This window comes from Colobus angolensis, unplaced genomic scaffold, assembly GCF_000951035.1.
Source record: "Colobus angolensis palliatus isolate OR3802 unplaced genomic scaffold, Cang.pa_1.0 Scaffold113, whole genome shotgun sequence".
NCBI lineage: Eukaryota > Metazoa > Chordata > Mammalia > Primates > Cercopithecidae > Colobus > Colobus angolensis.
In genome coordinates this window covers 2,004,516-2,021,977 of record NW_012112364.1, presented here as the reverse complement: position 1 = coordinate 2,021,977, position 17,462 = coordinate 2,004,516, and the positions used below count along the sequence as shown (strand labels likewise).

General features: G+C 37.7%; 1 protein-coding gene across 4 annotated transcripts in view; it reads left to right on the top strand.

Moving 5' to 3' along the window:
- CDK8 (cyclin-dependent kinase 8) overlaps positions 1-17,462 on the top strand; it is a 152,070-nt gene that overhangs the window by 130,578 nt on the left and 4,030 nt on the right. For 2 of the 4 annotated variants that reach the window (XM_011958522.1, XM_011958531.1), the window contains 6 exons: positions 8,072-8,215; positions 11,274-11,343; positions 12,100-12,172; positions 15,368-15,465; positions 16,182-16,260; positions 16,379-16,537. In XM_011958522.1, coding sequence (XP_011813912.1) covers positions 8,072-8,215; positions 11,274-11,343; positions 12,100-12,172; positions 15,368-15,465; positions 16,182-16,260; positions 16,379-16,537 — 623 coding nt within the window. The remainder of the gene's footprint in view (positions 1-8,071; positions 8,216-11,273; positions 11,344-12,099; positions 12,173-15,367; positions 15,466-16,181; positions 16,261-16,378; positions 16,538-17,462) is intronic. The other 2 variants (XM_011958543.1, XM_011958551.1) reach the window with 2 other exon arrangements.

Sequence of the window (17,462 nt, the reverse complement as noted above, 5' to 3'; positions counted from 1 at the left end):
TAGTTTGAGACCAGCCTGGGCAAAATAGTGAGACTTTGTCTCTACAAAAAAATTTTAAAAATTAGCCGGGCGTGGTGGCACGTGCCTGTAGTTCCAGCTACTCGGGAGGCTGAGGTGGGAGGATTGCTTGAGCCTGGTAGGCAAAGGTTGCAATGAATCATGATCGCATCACTGTTCTCCAGCCTAGGCGACAGGGAGACCCTGTCCCAAAAAAATATAAATCAATAAATAATAAAAGTAAGAGCAAAGCCTAACTCAAAATTCTACTACCTAGAAATACTATCAGTAGCCATAGGGGTATATCATTCCACATACCTCTCTCTGCATAGAAAGATATCAAAAATCTTTGTAATTAAATGGGATCATTTATGCTTTCTATTTAGTTTTATATTTAATTCATAAAACAGTACAATTTTGAAGTCCTTTAACTTCAGACAAATGTTTCTTCTACCAAAAGAAATAGTAACTTCTAAAAGAGCCCCTTAAAATTAAAGGAAAGACATTATGAAAAAAAAAAATGAGCACTTTAGGACATTTTAATCCACTTTTCTGTTTTTAATAATATCAGTTACCTCCCTATTATAAACAATGAGGAAATTAGTGCTCTTACACTTCTTCCCCTACCAACCTCTCAATCTACAAGCAGCATTAGTAATATCATCATCATCACTTTGTCAATGTTTACATTTTTTTGTTTGCTAACCATAGTTCCCACAGTTGTTTATACTTAAGTTACGAATTTTTGTGAATTTAATGCTCAGCTGCCAGGCCTTTCACCACTGCTTGTCCGTTACTCACACCTTATTCTGCTTCATTCTCTTTGGTTGCATTATCATCAAGTAGTTTTTTTATGTGCTTTACCTTTCTTCTTTTCTTTATTTTGTGTCTTTATGGTTTCCTTAACTTGTTCTGTATCCTCCAGGATGATATCAAACACACTTCTCCTTTACTGGGTAACTGCATCCTGAAGTTTTCTAGTTTGGATTGGTTGGTCTCCAGGCATATTCTACCATTTCATCCTGCCTTTTCCCTTTTTTATTCCTCTGGGTTAGATCTGTTGCTTTCTGGATTTCATTTCTTATTTTGCTACAGTATGTTCTCATGTAAATTCCTTTGGAACTGTATCTTAGAGGTAAATTTTCTAGTTCTTGTATTTCTGAAAAATGCCGGTATCATACTTGCTAGCTTGCCCGGGTTTACAATTCTAGGTACAAAAGAATTTTCTCTCAGAACTTGGATGACACTCCTCTATTGCCTTCTAGCGTCAGTATTGCTAATGAAGTCCCTGCCAGTCTTGTTCCTAGTCATTGGTAGATCACCTGGGTTTTCTTTTGTTTCTGGAAACAAATAGAATTTCTCACCCTTGTATTTCACAGTGATATGCTGACCACTTGGTGGGCACACTCAACCTGAACTTCATATCCTGTATCTGTGGGAAATGCTCTTGTGTGGTCCTTTGATTTCCTCCTCAGCGTTTTCTGTTTCTCTCTTTCCTCAACTCATTGTCGTCAGATGTTGAATTTCTTGGATTAATCCTTTATACTACTTTTTTCTCATGTTTTTCTGCCTTTGTCATATCCATTTCTAAAAACCTCTTCTTGTTCTCTGATTATTACTTTTTCATAGTATCTTGTATTTTTAATAGAAAGAAAAGCCTAATATCTGTGAAGACAGTGACAACATTGCTGATTTGTTTGTACTTTGCAGTATTCCCAGAATAATTATCTGTGTTTTCTTTATAGTCACTCTTTTCATTGCATGTTTGGATCTCTCCCTTCCATGTCGCAAGCGTTCTTCAACTGTTTGGTGACCCTTGAGTGTCTCTTGGTATTTAAAAATCAGGTTACTAAAACTGCTTGAGAACTTTGTATAAATCATGGGACTTAAAGAGTGAGAACTTTAGGGTGATCAGCAGAGAGCCACCATTGCCTGGGTAACCTCTAAATGCCAGAAGGTGCAGGTCTTTCCTCCAAGGCCGAAGTCTTCAGGGAAGAGTCCTCCAGCTTCTGGCCCATGCTGTGTGTACCTGGCAGCCCCAGGGTGATGACAGAGAGTAGGGAGGAGGATCAGCTCCTCCTGTTCAAATACAGACTTTGTAGCTGGTATTCCCAAGAACAAAATCTTGACAGCATTATAGGGGAAAATCTGCTTCCTACCCAACGACAGCACTGTGTCCTGAGACCTTCTCTGAACTGTCTTGTCTGCCTTCCATCTTCTAGGTCTCCACATGGCCAGTTTCTTCTTTACATTCAGACCTTAGTAAAAATAGTACCTCTTCAGAGAGAACTTCCTGGATCACATAGTCTAAAATAGCACCCTACTTCCCCCTTCACACTTTCTTTTACCTTATTGTCTTCATTGACTCAAAGGGTATCTAAACTCCACTAAAACAAATACACCTCACCTCACTGTTCACCATTGCAAACCAGTGCCTATATAGTATGTAGTGAGAACTCAGTTTTCTTTGTTGGATACTTGAATGGATCTTGTCTCTGACAGTCTCCTCCTGTTCTTGTTGCTGTGCTTTTGCACTTTTATTACTTTGCTGTCAACTAAATGTAGATTCAGGAAGGGAAAAGGAGCAATGTTTGTGCTCTTTCCTCCATATTAATCTTGAATCCAGTATGTCATTTCCAAAAATCTTTATGTTCATTAATCTTCATACATGCTTTAAGATCACATTTTATTTTACAGAAAAATAAATCTGTTAGCTATGGGAATTCTCTGTACTATCTTCGTAACTTTTCTATAAATACAAAATTATTAATACAATATTTAGTTTTTTAAGTCAGTTAAAAGGAAAAATAAGGATTATTTATCTAGTCCTATTTTGGAACACATGTTATTACCTAAGTACATATTTGAGTATCTTTTTTGCAAGTGTACTCTAAATGCATTTAAGGACATATATAAACTAATATGATACACAGCGATTTTTTCCACTTAGAAAATGAATATTTAAAAGCAGTGTTACTTTCGGTAAAGCGTATTAACAAACTATACAAATAAGAAAGTGATACTATCGCAGAAACTTGTGACTCTGGCTCATTGTTTATTAACTTCTTATTTTTCCTGAGAAGCTTATGTCTTACTGGAAGCATTAAGATTTATATAACCTTTTATTCACTAGGATATTCTGCAGTTTAGCAGTTCTAATGCAGGGTGTGTGCCACAAATCTAAACTACTAGCCCTTAGGAAGCTAGATTCTTTTGTCCCAATGGCTGTATGATTTGGGAGAGAGAAGGCCTTTTTCATATTTTCCTCCCTCCTCCTCCTCACCAACATAAGCATTTACTGGGTAACTACTGTGTAAACTTTTTAAAACTTAGGAGGACCAAGTGTGAATTCAGATTATGGGCCTTACCCTGAGAGATGTACAGTCCAGTTGAGAAGACAGTATGAATATATGCATACAATAATTTAGTCATCCTTGAACAATAGAAGTAACAAAGACTACCAGCCCAAGTTGTCGTCTTAGTTCTGTCATTCTGGGGGTGTGTTTATGCATTTAGTGCTTTAGCCTCAGTTTCTGAAAATGAGAATTTAGCCTGAGTCATCGATTAAATCTCCCTGCACTCAAAAGTTCTATGCTTTTATTGATTTATTTAGAGACAGAGTCTCGCTCTGTCACCCAGGCTGGAGTGCAGTGGTGCAATCTTGGCTCACTGCAGCCTCCGCCTCCCAGGTTCAAGCAATTCTGCTTCAGCCTCCCGAGTAGCTGGGATTATAGGCTTGTACCACCACGCCCAGCTAATTTTTGTATTTTTAGTAGAGACAGGGTTTTGCCACATTGCCCAGGCTGGTCTTGAACTCCTGACCTCAAGTGATCCACCTGCCTCGGCCTTCCAAAGTGCTGGGATTACAGGTGTGAGCCACCGCACCCAGCCAAAGAGTTTTAAGCTTTTACATAAAAACTTCCCTCTGAGGCTGGGAAGTTACAGAGGGAACTGACTTGGGTGCAAATGATTGAAACCAAGGTCAGTGCCATTTTCTCAGCACTGGTGATCCCAGCCCACACCCTCGTCTGGTGTACACCTGCTTGCCCAAGATCAATCTTGGACAACACTTTCTTCTATTGAAACATTGATTCAAAATTTATAGTATACACAAACCATTTTTAATTTAAGTTTTTCAAAATAAGGTCGGGTGCAGTGGCTCACACCTGTAATCCCAACACTTCGGGAGGCCGAGGCGGGCAGATCACTTGAGGTCAGGAGTTTGAGACCACTCTCACCAACATGGTGAAACCCCATCTCTACTAAAAATTCAAAAATTAGCCAGGCATGGTGGCAGGTGCCTGTAATCCTAGCTGCTCAGGAGGCTGAAGCAGAAGAATTGCTTGAACCCGGGAGGCGGACATTGCAGTGAGCGGAGATCACACTAATGCACTTCAGGCTGGCGACAGAGCTAGACTCCGTCTCATAAAAAGTAAAAATAAAATAAAAATAAGAATAAGGAATTACAAAATGAAACCTTTTCCTTAATACCAGCCTCTACCACACAACCACATTCCTCCTGTCTCCTGCAAAGGTAGCCTAAAGATTGAGTAAAATGCTCAACAAATTTCTCACACCACCATTAAAGCTGCTTAACAAGAACTTCCCCAGCATTTTGACTTCCCTGTTTGATAGTTGAATTGTGAGCAGGTGATAGAAGAGCCTTTCTAGTTGAACATGTAAATAATTGGTGAATACATTCCATTTAGCAGAGGGGTTAAATCTTACTGAAGCTACTAAGAAGGAGCAAAAGCATAGGGAAAAAAATATGATCAGAACACATCAAACTCACATGTTCCCCCTCTACTACAAACAGATTGTAGTGCTGTGGTCGTTTATTCTGCTGTGCAGAACTGCAAGCTGACTCACTAAACCAAAGAGAGGAAATAATAGGTTAGTAAATATTGTAATCCCAGGAACAAAGTTTAATTCACTTTTGAGCGTTTTGTTTTTTATTTTTTTTTGTCTGGTTTACTTTGGGGAGAAGGCTAAAAAAGGGGTATCAATCTCTAATTCAGTGCCACTAAAGTAGTCTTAAAAGTCTTACTGCCGGTCGCGGTGGCTCACGCCTGTAATCCCAGCACTTTGGGAGGCGGAGACAGGTGGATCACGAGGTCAGGAGATCAAGACCATGGTGAAACCTCGTCTGTACCAAAAATACAAAAAACTTAGCCAGGCGTGGTGGCGGGCACCTGTAGTCCCAGCTACTTAGGAGGCGGAGGTGGGAGAATGGTGTGAACCCGGGAGGCGGAGCTTGCAGTGAGCCGAGATCGCGCCACTGCACTCCAGCCTGGGCTACAGAGTGAGACTCCGTCTCAAAAAAAAAAAAGTCTTACTAAAGTGTGGGCTTTTAAGCTCAGGTGTTTGTCCTCAAATAGCTGAATAGTCACTAAATGTGAGGCATTCTGCTAAGTGGGAAATATACATTTAAATACAGAAAATGAGAATCTCTTCCCTTTTGTCAAAACAAGAAGCTTACTATTACTACACTTGTTGATTCAAATATTATTGAGCAAATTCTTTTTCTCCTCCCAAATTTGGTCTGTATAGCATGCCAATTCCTACTGTTTCTTTTGCCTGCTTAGCCCAGTGACTACCTATGAGCATCACACATTTTGAGAAGTAGATGAAATGTATATGTTTTTAATTGGGAAAGCCATTTTGTAAGGAGTTTGGCAGGCAGGTGAACACTAAAGAGACTTTCCATGAATTGGGCACAATCTGGAGAAAAAAAAAAAGACGAGGTAGGAAAAAGAAACTTATTTACAAGAATTAGAAATTTATCTGAAATAATAGCCTTGGATTAGCGGACTCAAAGTTCATGATTAATGTATGGATCAGGATTTTGAAGAAAGGAAGAAAGGTAAGATGGATAAAGGTGAGAGAGAATAGCAGATATAAAGAAAGAAGAGTTACTAGATGGGAGGGAGTTAAGGTTCAATAAACTGTTTTTCCTGATGACCGGACTTTTTCTTTCAAAAGCAGTGTAGCTTTGCGTACATTTTTCCTGTGAAATGGGGTCTTGTTATGTTGTCCAGGCTGGAATCAAACTCCTGGGCTCAAGCAATCCTCCCGCCTCAGCCTCCTGAGTAGCTGGGACTACAGGCATATGCCAGTATGCTCAGCTAAGAGCAGTGCAGCTTTAATTATAGCTAAACTACTTACCTTTCATCTTCCTTTACATATTTTATTTTCTTCTTTGGAATTTTTAATAACCAGATGAATTGTTACAGTGTTTATTGGGTGTGCTGTAAGTAGAATTTTAAACATGCAAAGCCATCCATCATCTTTTTATGATCCTACTTAGCTGCCTATGTGGCTGTTGATTATCAAAGGTTAGATCTATAGGGGGTACCCATATAAAAAGAATAATCACAAAATAATTAATTTCCCCATATACCTTTTGATGCCAAAAACAAAATAGGTTAGCCTATGTTTCTTGATGAGACTTTTCCATATGGTGGTATTAGCTAGGCTTGGTTGTCTGATATGTAAATATGATGTCATTTTTTAAAATCGCTTGCTGCAGTCAGTGTGAATCTTTAAGTAAATAGATGATTAACTTGTTACTTTGAAATGTAAATGTGTGTAATTTTATATTAAATTAAATATCTCTATTCTAGTTTTGGAATTAAGGAATTCTCATTTTAGGTTTTTTCCTTATTTCCTGTTTAAGTGACAGTTATTAACATATCTGAACAATCAGCTTTGATAAAATAGTAATTGTTATTTGTCCCCTTTGGTTATTTATATTTGTCACAGGTATTGGTTAGGTCAGTCAAAAACCATATGTTGAGGGTCTGCTATATGCACACCATTGTACTTAGTGTAGGATTTGTTAAGAGTAGAAATGAAATATTTTCAGCTTTAAATTCTAAATTGGCAAATAGATCTTACCTCTACTAATAGTTCTTTTGAGTACAGAGTCAATATGAATGAAAGTAAATCTGTATCTTGTGAATGAAGGGAATTCACTTTGTTGTGTACAGAGAAACCCATTTGCCTGGCTTTTGTCAATAATTCATTTGAATTTATAATCCCCCGCTTTTTTTTTTTCAGACAGAGTCTTGCTTTGTCGCCCAGGCTAGGGTGCAGTGGCGTGATCTCGGCTCACTGCAGCCTCTGCCTCCCGGTTCAAGCAGTTCTCCTGCCTCAGCCTCCCGAGTAGCTGGGACTATAGCCACATGCCACCATGCCCGGCTAATTTTTGTATTTTTAGTAGAGATGGGGTTTAACCATGTTGGCCAGGCTGGTCTTGATTTCCTGACCTCATGATCCATCCGCCTCAGCCTCCCAAAGTGCAGGGATTACAGGCATGAGCCACCACACCCAGCCGAATTTATAATCCATGTTAACAGTAATATTTTGCTTTTGTTTCCTGTCCTACGTGTTAAATACTTAAATTTGCAAAATCTGACACTGCTTATGGCATCAAGAACCACTTTGAAAGGAAAACTTTGTTAAAGTAGAAATGCTGTTAGTTCTTAGAGTTTTTGAGGTTGGGCATTGTCTCTTGGTAGAATACCACCTTACTCATTAGTGCTAACATGAGAGGGTAATTATTAGACTTTGCAAATTAGCAAGTAAATAAAAAATATTTTATCACAAAAATTTATGCCGATTGTGTTAGGCGAGTGCCCAATTTCAAATACTGTTTGGGTTTTCCGTTTGTTTTTGTTTGGTTTTCTTTGGTTGTAGTTCCATGCTCCATATGCAGCTTTACTGTAGTTCACAGAAAAGGTATCATCTGGGACATTGAAAACTTACCAAAATCCAGCCAGTACATTTAATTGGGCTTAGAGTGAAACCATTTGGGTGACATGGAGGTATACAAAATGAAAAATTGGGGTGGATGGCATGGGAATATATACTTACAATAATGTTTCGTTGTATTTAGTAATTATAATTGCTTAGGAATTAATATGAGTTATTAGGGAAAGAAAGAAAAAAGACACTCCCCAAGAAAATAAAATTGCATTTTCTTTTGGAAAGAACCACTTTATTTTCCACCTTTCTTTTTCTTTTTTCCTTGCCTTTTTTTCTTTCTTTTTTTTTTTTCCTTTTTGTTTTAAAGATATTTGGGCTATAGGGTGTATATTTGCAGAACTACTAACGTCAGAACCAATATTTCACTGTCGACAAGAGGACATCAAAACTAGTAATCCTTATCACCATGACCAGCTGGACAGAATATTCAATGTAATGGGATTTCCTGCAGGTACACATTATTCATTTTTGTTTTTGTTTTTAAATCACTGTTGTTTGAATTTAGATGTCTTCATTGGAGAGGTATATATTTTTAGCTGATAAAGCTACTCTTACTCAAGTCTTTGCTTTTTGACTTGCCTTTATCAAAGATCTGTAGAAACAGCAAAATTTGTAGAGTTTACATATTGGCATGAAAATATTTATGGTTTTCCTGAATTTAAGGACTGTATTTTTGTTTCATCTTGTTTTGCTTTTTTGTTTTGTTGTTTGATATTTGAAATGATAAAATATTTGCAGTATCTGTATTAAAAAGGTACCTTAGCTCATTTATAGTGGAAACTATAAATGAATTCAGTAGTAGAAATTTTTTTCTAGCAGCACATATAATACTGCCACTATTTGGCATTCAAATATAAATTTTGAGCCTTATTTCTATTTAGGGCACTATACAGAATCACATTATATTGAATAATAGCATTTAAGTCTTCTCTTAGAACAGTCATGGCCGGGCGCAGTGGCTCAAGCCTGTAATCCCAGCACTTTGGGAGGCCGAGGCGGGCGGATCACAAGGTCGGGAGATCGAGACCATCCTGGCTAACATGGTGAAACCCCGTCTCTACTAAAAAGTACAAAAAACTAGCCGGGCGCGGTGGCGGGCGCTTGTAGTCCCAGCTACTCGGGAGGCTGAGGCAGGAGAATGGCGTGAACCCGGGAGGTGGAGCTTGCAGTGAGCCGAGATCCGGCCACTGCACTCCAGCTTGGGCGACAGAGCAAGACTCCGTCTCAAAAAAAAAAAAAAAAAAAAAAGAACAGTCACAACGTGAGTGAGAGTTGTAGTACCCCGTGGTGAGTTAGCCTGCTGTTTTGCAACAGAGAGATGGTTTACATGCATCCCATCCCTGGCATTAGATCTCTCCAACTGTCTCTCAATCCCTAGTTATACTACAGAACGGTGATCACCAGAAACTGCTCAGAGGTCCAGAATAATGAGAATTTGTTTAAAACACCTAAATTTTGGCTAGTCAAGTACTTAGTAGAAAGTGTTTCTTATTAGGAATATTTCTCAGGTCATTATAAACTCAAGACTAATAGAGATAATACCTGAGACTTTTAATTCTACATTCCCTTGTAAGGGTGTTAATTATCAATAAATGCAGAATAACTACACAGATACTGCCTTTCTCCAAAATTGGTCACCAGTTTGAAGAAGACCTCTGTTGTGATAGGAATTTTATTTATTCAGCGAATATTTATTAAGTACCTGCCATGTGCCAGGCACTGTCTTAAGTAAAAAGTTACCGGTGATGTAACAGACATGATTACTGCCCTCTTGGAGTTTACATTGTACTGCTATATGTAGAATGTTTACAAAGTAGGTGTGGTTTGAGTAGAGACAGAAGAATTCTCTTTTCTTCCTGCTTCTGAATGTGTCCACCATTTCTGAGCCCACGGGAAAGGCACAGCTCCTGTGAGGGAATGTGTGTGGTGAGGACATCTATCAGCGACTCTTCATGTGTGTTTCAGAGGTTCGGGTGGTTCATAAGGAAGCTTGGAAAGCAGGCAGCAGAGGTTAGATTTGATAGCTAAAGAATGAGAAGCCATGATAAGTTCTTCAGTACTAGAGACATGATTTATGCTACATTTTAGAAAGATTAGTAAAGTGGTGGTAGGTAAAACTCAGTTAAAAAGAGGTAAGTGAAATCGGAAACCAGCTGTAGCAGTGCTGCAGACATAAAGTGAGAGTGATAAGGATGGAGAAAAAAGGGCAGATGGAAATGTTTTATAGGAAGTGTGTAAGCAAGGGAAAACTAAAAGATTATCTTAAGATTTCTAGCTTGAGAAGTCGATAAGATAGAGAAATTGGAGCAAGGAAATAGTTAAGGAGAAAATTCCATTTAGGAGTGTAAGTGTATGTTTAGTTTCCAATATATGATGTCTTTGGAAGATAGTTACCAAATATTTTTACAAGTAAGTTCAAAGAAAAGCAAGCCTCTGAAGGCCATTTAAAAGCTAAAGGTTTTGGGAGGCCGAGGTGGGCAGATCACCTGAGGTTGGGAGTTTGAGAACAGCCTGACCAACATGGAGAAACCCTGTCTCTACTAAAAATACAAAATTAGCTGGGCATGGTGGCGCATGCCTGTAATCCCAACTACTTGGGAGGCTGAGGCAGAAGAATTGCTTGAACCCGGGAGGCAGAGGTTGGGGTGAGCCGAGATCGCACCATTGCACTCCTGCCTGGGCTGTTAACAAGAGCAAAACTCCGTCTCAAAAAATAAAAAATAAAAAAATACTAAAGGTGCTATTAAGCTGCCCCTGACAGTCCTGTGCACCTAGTAGACTCTCAGGAAAACCCATTGGCAGTGATGGAGAAAACAAATTATGTAGCACGTATTATTTGAGCAACTCTGATGCCAGCAAAAGTAGCTGAAACATTTTGTACTTAACGTATTTAGGAACTGAGGTTGTTTTGGATAACGTTACTGAGACTAGCCAAGGTACCAATGCACTTATTAATATACTCATTATATCCTACCCTATTCTGCAAATAGTTATTACCACTTACATTGATTGCTTATGTAAAGAAATATATTTAATAAGGTGAAAAAAGGAGGGCTCTATCATAAAAAGAAGTACAATTTAAAGCCACTGAGGGGAAGATCTTAGATTTCTCATTGAATAAATTAATTGCTGATTCAACCAAGAAATTTGGTAGAAAAGGGAAAATAAGCAGTTTTACTAATAGAAATAGGACATTTAATAAGATAAATAGAAATATTTATAACTTACTCTTCTCTAGTGACAGAAACTGAAGCAGCTTATAGTAAAACATACAGAAAGTTTGCAGTTTGAAATTTAAAAAGATAAACAGATCTAAAGTTATACAAGGGATAAGGAATTATGTTTACAGTTGAAGATGTTTACTGTTGCTGAACATTTATTTGAAGACTGAGCTTTTTTTTATGGGGGTTGAACGTATAGGAAGTGTAATGAACGTCGTAATAACCTTTTTAAAAATTCTCACGAATAGGAACTTAGGCAACATAAAAATGTATCAATGTATTTCACAGATAAAGATTGGGAAGATATAAAAAAGATGCCTGAACATTCAACATTAATGAAAGATTTCAGAAGAAATACGTAAGTTGGAAAAAAAAAGACCCCTTGTTGATTTTTGCTTTACCAGAATACTCAGTATAAGACTGAATATTCAACATAATAAAATAAGATTATGCTAATAAATATTTTTCATGATGACAGTCTTTATTTCTTAAGATGCTTAAATGATTATATACAAAAGTGACTAATATTAGCAGCTGATTTGGATATAAAATACATTCATTTCTTTCCATATTTACTACTTTTTGGAAGCTAGACATTAGAAGTATCACAGCTGAATAAATAAGAGTCTAAATAAATACACTTTGCTAATAGCCACTTGCTTACCAATCTAGGTTACAGTAATTTTAAGTAATTTTTAACAGAGAAGAATGAATATTTCACCTGTTTACAATGCAAAATCAGGGATTGGGAGAGTTTCGTTTATATACCTATGACAAAAGTATTTTACACTTATTGGTAAGGCTGAATTAAACTTTTGACCCAGATGTTATTTAAAATAATTGTTAAAATATAATTCATATTAAGAAAAAACTGTTTAGTAACTGTTATTCATGAAATTGTCTTACATTTAATCATTGGTATCCTTTCAAAAGTGACCATTGTGGATATTGAATGAAATATAAAACTGATTTAATTCTACTCCTTTTATGCTCATGCTCTTTTCAATATATAGTATATCAGTTATGATCAAAATAATTCTTATCAGAAGGACTTTAGCCAATGTAAAATTAACCTCAAGTCTAATATAGCTATTTCATAGTATTTCTCTTTCAGGTATACCAACTGCAGCCTTATCAAGTATATGGAAAAACATAAAGTTAAACCAGATAGTAAAGCATTCCACTTGGTAAGCTTTAGATAAACAGTATTAATGAAATGCATTTTTTCCTTAATTGACTAGCCCAACTCAGGCTTTTTTGGATCAATTTATATGGTTACTTAGCTAGCATGCAGAGTGCTTTCATGGTAAATGCAGAGAGCTTGTTAGTGCATACCAGTAAAGACAATAAAATATTTGCTTTTCCAGACTCATATCATGATTTGACAGACTAATGTTTGGTCATGTTAGATTTTCTAAAGATAGTGATGGTAACAAATCTGTCAAAACATTTATAAAATTACATGTATTGTTTTTCATCTGTCACTTTAAAATTTTTAAAGTTTCAGAGAAGTATCAAGAAGAAAATACTTCTCACTATTCATAGATTGTTTTGTATTTCAGCTCTTTGAAAGACTGTTTACAAAATTCTTAACTTCCAAAATACCTCTTATAACCTTAAATGTTAACAGTCCTTCAGCAATTATATGTGCTATTTGATTTTTCTGGAAGAATGTGATAGATGCCATATTTATCAGTGTGTAATGGAAAAATGATTTAACCTAGAATCTAATTGAATCCGTGCACTAACAAGGTAATTTGTGATGAAATTCAGCCATTACCAACTTTGTGTACAATAAAGTTTCCATTTTTACAGCATAATAATTAAAAATGTTTTTCAGTTTTATGTTTTCAGAAAAGGTTTATAACACATTATAACACATAAAAGGGGAGTTTGGGGAAGCAGGTTGTATTTTGCTTGACTTGAAATTCTTTTAATCCTTATTCCTAAGTTCTTAAATGAGAATTCTTTCACCTTGAAGAGGTTAAACTTTCCTTTATTGCAACCAGGCCACTTGGCAAACATTTCTTCTACTTTTGTTTCTCCTTTTTCTTCTCTTTCTACTGCTTCTCCTTCTGTATTTTCTACTTACTATTATATCAGTTCACATTTTATATCATAACAGCAATTTAAAAAGTCATCCTTAACCTGTCATATTAGCACACAATGTATTATCCAAAGAATGGTTTATTATAATCTACTTACAGTAGGACCCAAATTAGAGGTTTAAGTTAGATCCTTCAAAATTATGGACTTACTGATTCTAATAAAATAATGATAGTGGCGGAAGATTAGAAGTCATGACTTAGGGGAATTATTCTTCTCCTTGATTCCCTGCTACTCATTATAGTCTAAGATGACTCTGCCTACCATCACCACTAAAACTCTAGAGATATACCCTCCTTGTAGCTTATGTGCTTGTTTTTACGAGGGTGACCCATCTTAATTGGAGGTAACCTTGAGTAGTCCCTTAGGAAAGCCCTATTATAATTCCATTAAAACTGTCGGGTATTTTAAATAGCAAATTCAGGCCTTTCCTTTCAACCCTAAAAATAAAATTGTGCTTTCTCTGAAATATCAGATCATTAAAATTAAACTTTAATCTCACCATTCTAGCATTTTATTTGCATCTTAAAATATATTGTGTCAGCTGGGTGCGGTAGCTCACGCCTGTAATCCCGGCACTTTGGGAGGCCAGGGTGGGTGGATCACAAAGTCAGGAGATAGAGACCATCCTGGCCAACATGGTGAAACTCCTAAAAATACAAAAAGTAGCTGAGTGTGGTGCCGTGTGCCTGTAGTCCCAGCTACTCGGGAGGCTGAGGCAGGAGAATCGCTTGAACCCAGGAGGTGGAGGTTGCAGGTGCCACTGCACTCTAGCCTGGTGACAAAGCAAGACTCTCAAAAAAAAAAAAAAAAAAGTGTCTTTTTATCCTCTAAAATTTGTCATCTTTCTTTAAGTCTTTTTTGTTGTTGTTGAAACACAGTTTCATTCTGTCACCAGGCTGGAGTGCAGTGGCATAATCTTGGCTCACTGCAACCTCTGCCTCCCAGGTTCAAGCAATTCTGCCTCAGCCTCCCAAGTAGCTGGGATTACAGGTGCCTGCCACCACACCCAGCTAATTTTTGTATTATTAGTAGAGATGGGGTTTCACCATGTTGACCAGGCTGGTCTTGAACTCCTGACCTCAGGTGATCTGCCCACCTTGACCTCCCAAATTTCTGGGATTACATGTATGAGCCACCACGCCTGACCTCTCTTTTAAGTCTTAATGTGTCTGTCTGTCAGTTCATTGGTTTTCAAAGTGCAGTCTCAGTCCAGCAGCATAGCATCCTGTAGGGCCATGTTGGAAGTGCAGGCTTTGGGCTCCTACTCACATCTACCAATCAGAAACTCTGTGGGAGGGCCCAGCAGTCTATTTTAAGAAGTTCTCCAGGTGATTCTGATGCATCCTAAAGTCTGAAAGCCACTGCATTAGATCAGAGTATAAACTAAGAGACCACATATTAGAATCCAGTTGAATGACCTATGTTTTAACTAAAAAATACTGAATCTTCACATTAGCATGGCATTTATAGCAGTAATAACAGCAGCAAGCACTTACATAGTACTTTCTTTATGCTAGGCACCATTATAATTGCTCTCCATATATTAACTCATTTAATCCCGAAACCAGCCTGTGATAATAGGCACAATTTTTAATCTCCATTTGACAAATGAGGTAACAAAAATATTAAGTAACTTACCCAATGTCATGCAGCTGATAAATGTTGAGTCAGGATTTGAAGGGAGCAGTCGACTTTCAGAGTCTCACCACACAACTCCGTACTTTAGAAGTTGTGTATCACCGTTTTTATTTAGACTAGAACAGCACCGCACAGTACAACTTTCTGTGATGATCCGCACGGTGCAGCAGCACAGCCACCAGCCACATTCGGCTCTTGAAATGTGCCTGGTGTAGTGGGGAGATTGACTTTTTTATTTAATTCAGTTTTAATTAACGGATCTAAATATGAATCGCTACATGTGTTAGTGTATTGTGTAACAGCAGTTTTATCTTAATAGAAAAAGCATAGAAACTACATGAAGTTTGGTCCTGTTCTAAATTGGATAAAGCAATTTAGATAATGGGGGGGTATCATTTGTTTAGTCAGAGAACATAAGCAAGAGGAAAACAAGTGAGATTATGAATCCTGGAATGACTGAAGTGTGAATTACTACATTAAATTTAACAACTAGGAGTTTTGTTGTTAATTTGGGGGAATAAATATTTTCCAAATTGTGATGTTATTCACCAAAAAATATATATCCCCTTCACATATGTGCTGAAAGATAAATGTGAGAAGCAATACAGTCATGTTTTTATGATTTGTGATTTCAGCTTCAGAAGTTGCTTACCATGGACCCAATAAAGCGAATTACCTCAGAACAGGCTATGCAGGATCCCTATTTCTTAGAAGACCCACTTCCTACATCAGAGTAAGTGGCGTAGTTAACTCACCAACTTGATGGAGTTTTTGGAGTATGCTTTCTTCTGGTTGACAACTCTAAGTGGCTCCTCCTTTTATATGGGAACCCAAGGAAATCCTTTATGACAAGCAAAAGTGAGCTTTGTTGATTAGAGTGTCATTTGGGGCTTTCCGGTGAAGAGGCGTTCCTGTTCATCTCTGGCTTTATGAGATGCTGATTGCATTAGTGTCAGCAGTGATCCAGCTATTCAGTGACAGGCTGGTTATGCATGCTGTAGCTCCTTACTGTCTGCAGTTACAGTTTCATGTTCCAAAATTGCAAATATCATTCCCAAATGTGTTCTCTATACCATCTTTTGTTTTATTAATAAATGTAGTAGGAAGGGTAAAACAAAAATTGTCTTTGAATGGTGACACATATTTCAGCTGGACTCTGTATTTTGGCTGGAGTGATAGAAGAGTAATGCTGGGATAAAAGAAGACAGCTGAATCATCTTCGATGATTATTGATCATTTGTATGCACCTCGAGTCCTCGAGTAGCCTGCTGTAGTACTACTGGTTACAAAGAAAAGATTCGTTTTGTCAGTTACATGAAAGGTGCTTATATTTGCAAATACGGAGACAAAGTTCATCTTAAAAAGATTAAAATGAGAATTTCCTAAATGAAGCATTTGGAATATTGATTAGTATACCGGAAATGGTTTTTCTCTTTTTCTTATGATCAGCGTTTTTGCCGGTTGTCAAATCCCTTACCCAAAACGAGAATTTTTAACGGAAGAAGAACCTGATGACAAAGGAGACAAAGTAAGTATTAAAGTACTGTTGGCAGCTTCTTGTTTCGTGAATGCCTCCATAACGTTTTCCGTTGTGGGTGTATTTTGTTCTCCCTCTGAGCTGAACTTTTTCTGTTGAACCAATTGAGAAGAACCAGCAGCAGCAGCAGGGCAATAACCACACGAATGGAACTGGCCACCCAGGGAATCAAGACAGCAGTCACACACAGGGACCTCCACTGAAGAAAGTGAGAGTCGTTCCTCCTACCACTACCTCAGGTGGACTTATCATGACCTCAGACTATCAGGTATTGCAAGTTCATTTTGTATTGACTGCATGTCAGTGTTTACATGTGGGTTTATGATTGTGGGAAAATGTGATTTAATTGAGAAATACTGGTCTGTATACCCAGGGAAATACATTAACATGAAATGTTATTGGCATGGAAAAGTCCTGACAGTGGTATGGTAGCAAGGGGTTAGACTTTTGAACCGGACTTGGAATGATCAAATACAGATTATGCCATTTATTAACTGTGTGACCTTGGACAAGCAGGATAATATCTCCTGGCTTTTTTTCATCTGTAAAATGAAACCAGTAAAACCTAACTTGCAGCTGTTGTCAGATTAGATATGAGGTGTCTTGACACCTGGCTTATGGTAGGAGCTTGGTATCTGTTGTTGTGGAACAATATTCCACAGTGATCAAGAACATAGGCTTTCAGATCCCAGTCTGGTCACTTCTCTGTATCCTTGAGTAAGTGATTCAGATGTTCTCAGTTTCCATTTGAGACTATGGATAATGATCAGTGTGAAGCTGTAGTAAGGATTGAATGAGATGACTCTGGGAGGTGAAGTGTTGTAGCCATTTCAGGAAACTGAGGCTTGTAGAGGTTAAGTAACGTTCACATGGATCCCCAGCAAGCCAGCTGTAGATGCAGGACTCATACTTGGATCTGACCACAAAGGCTGTTATGTTGCCGACGTAGGGATCCTGTCATGGCATTGTCAGTCACGTTGTGGAAAGACCTTCTTTGAATATTGTATACCACCTCCTCTTCTCTTCTGCTTATTCTAACCATATTCCCAACTACACTAGGTTTCAGTGTGGGAAGGATACTGAAAATTTGACCAATTAGAATTATTTACACACACAAAAAGAGAGGGAGAGAAAGAGATGTTATTAAACTGATAAGGTCCCCAGTGCTCGTTGCTGTACTTTCAGAATTAGGT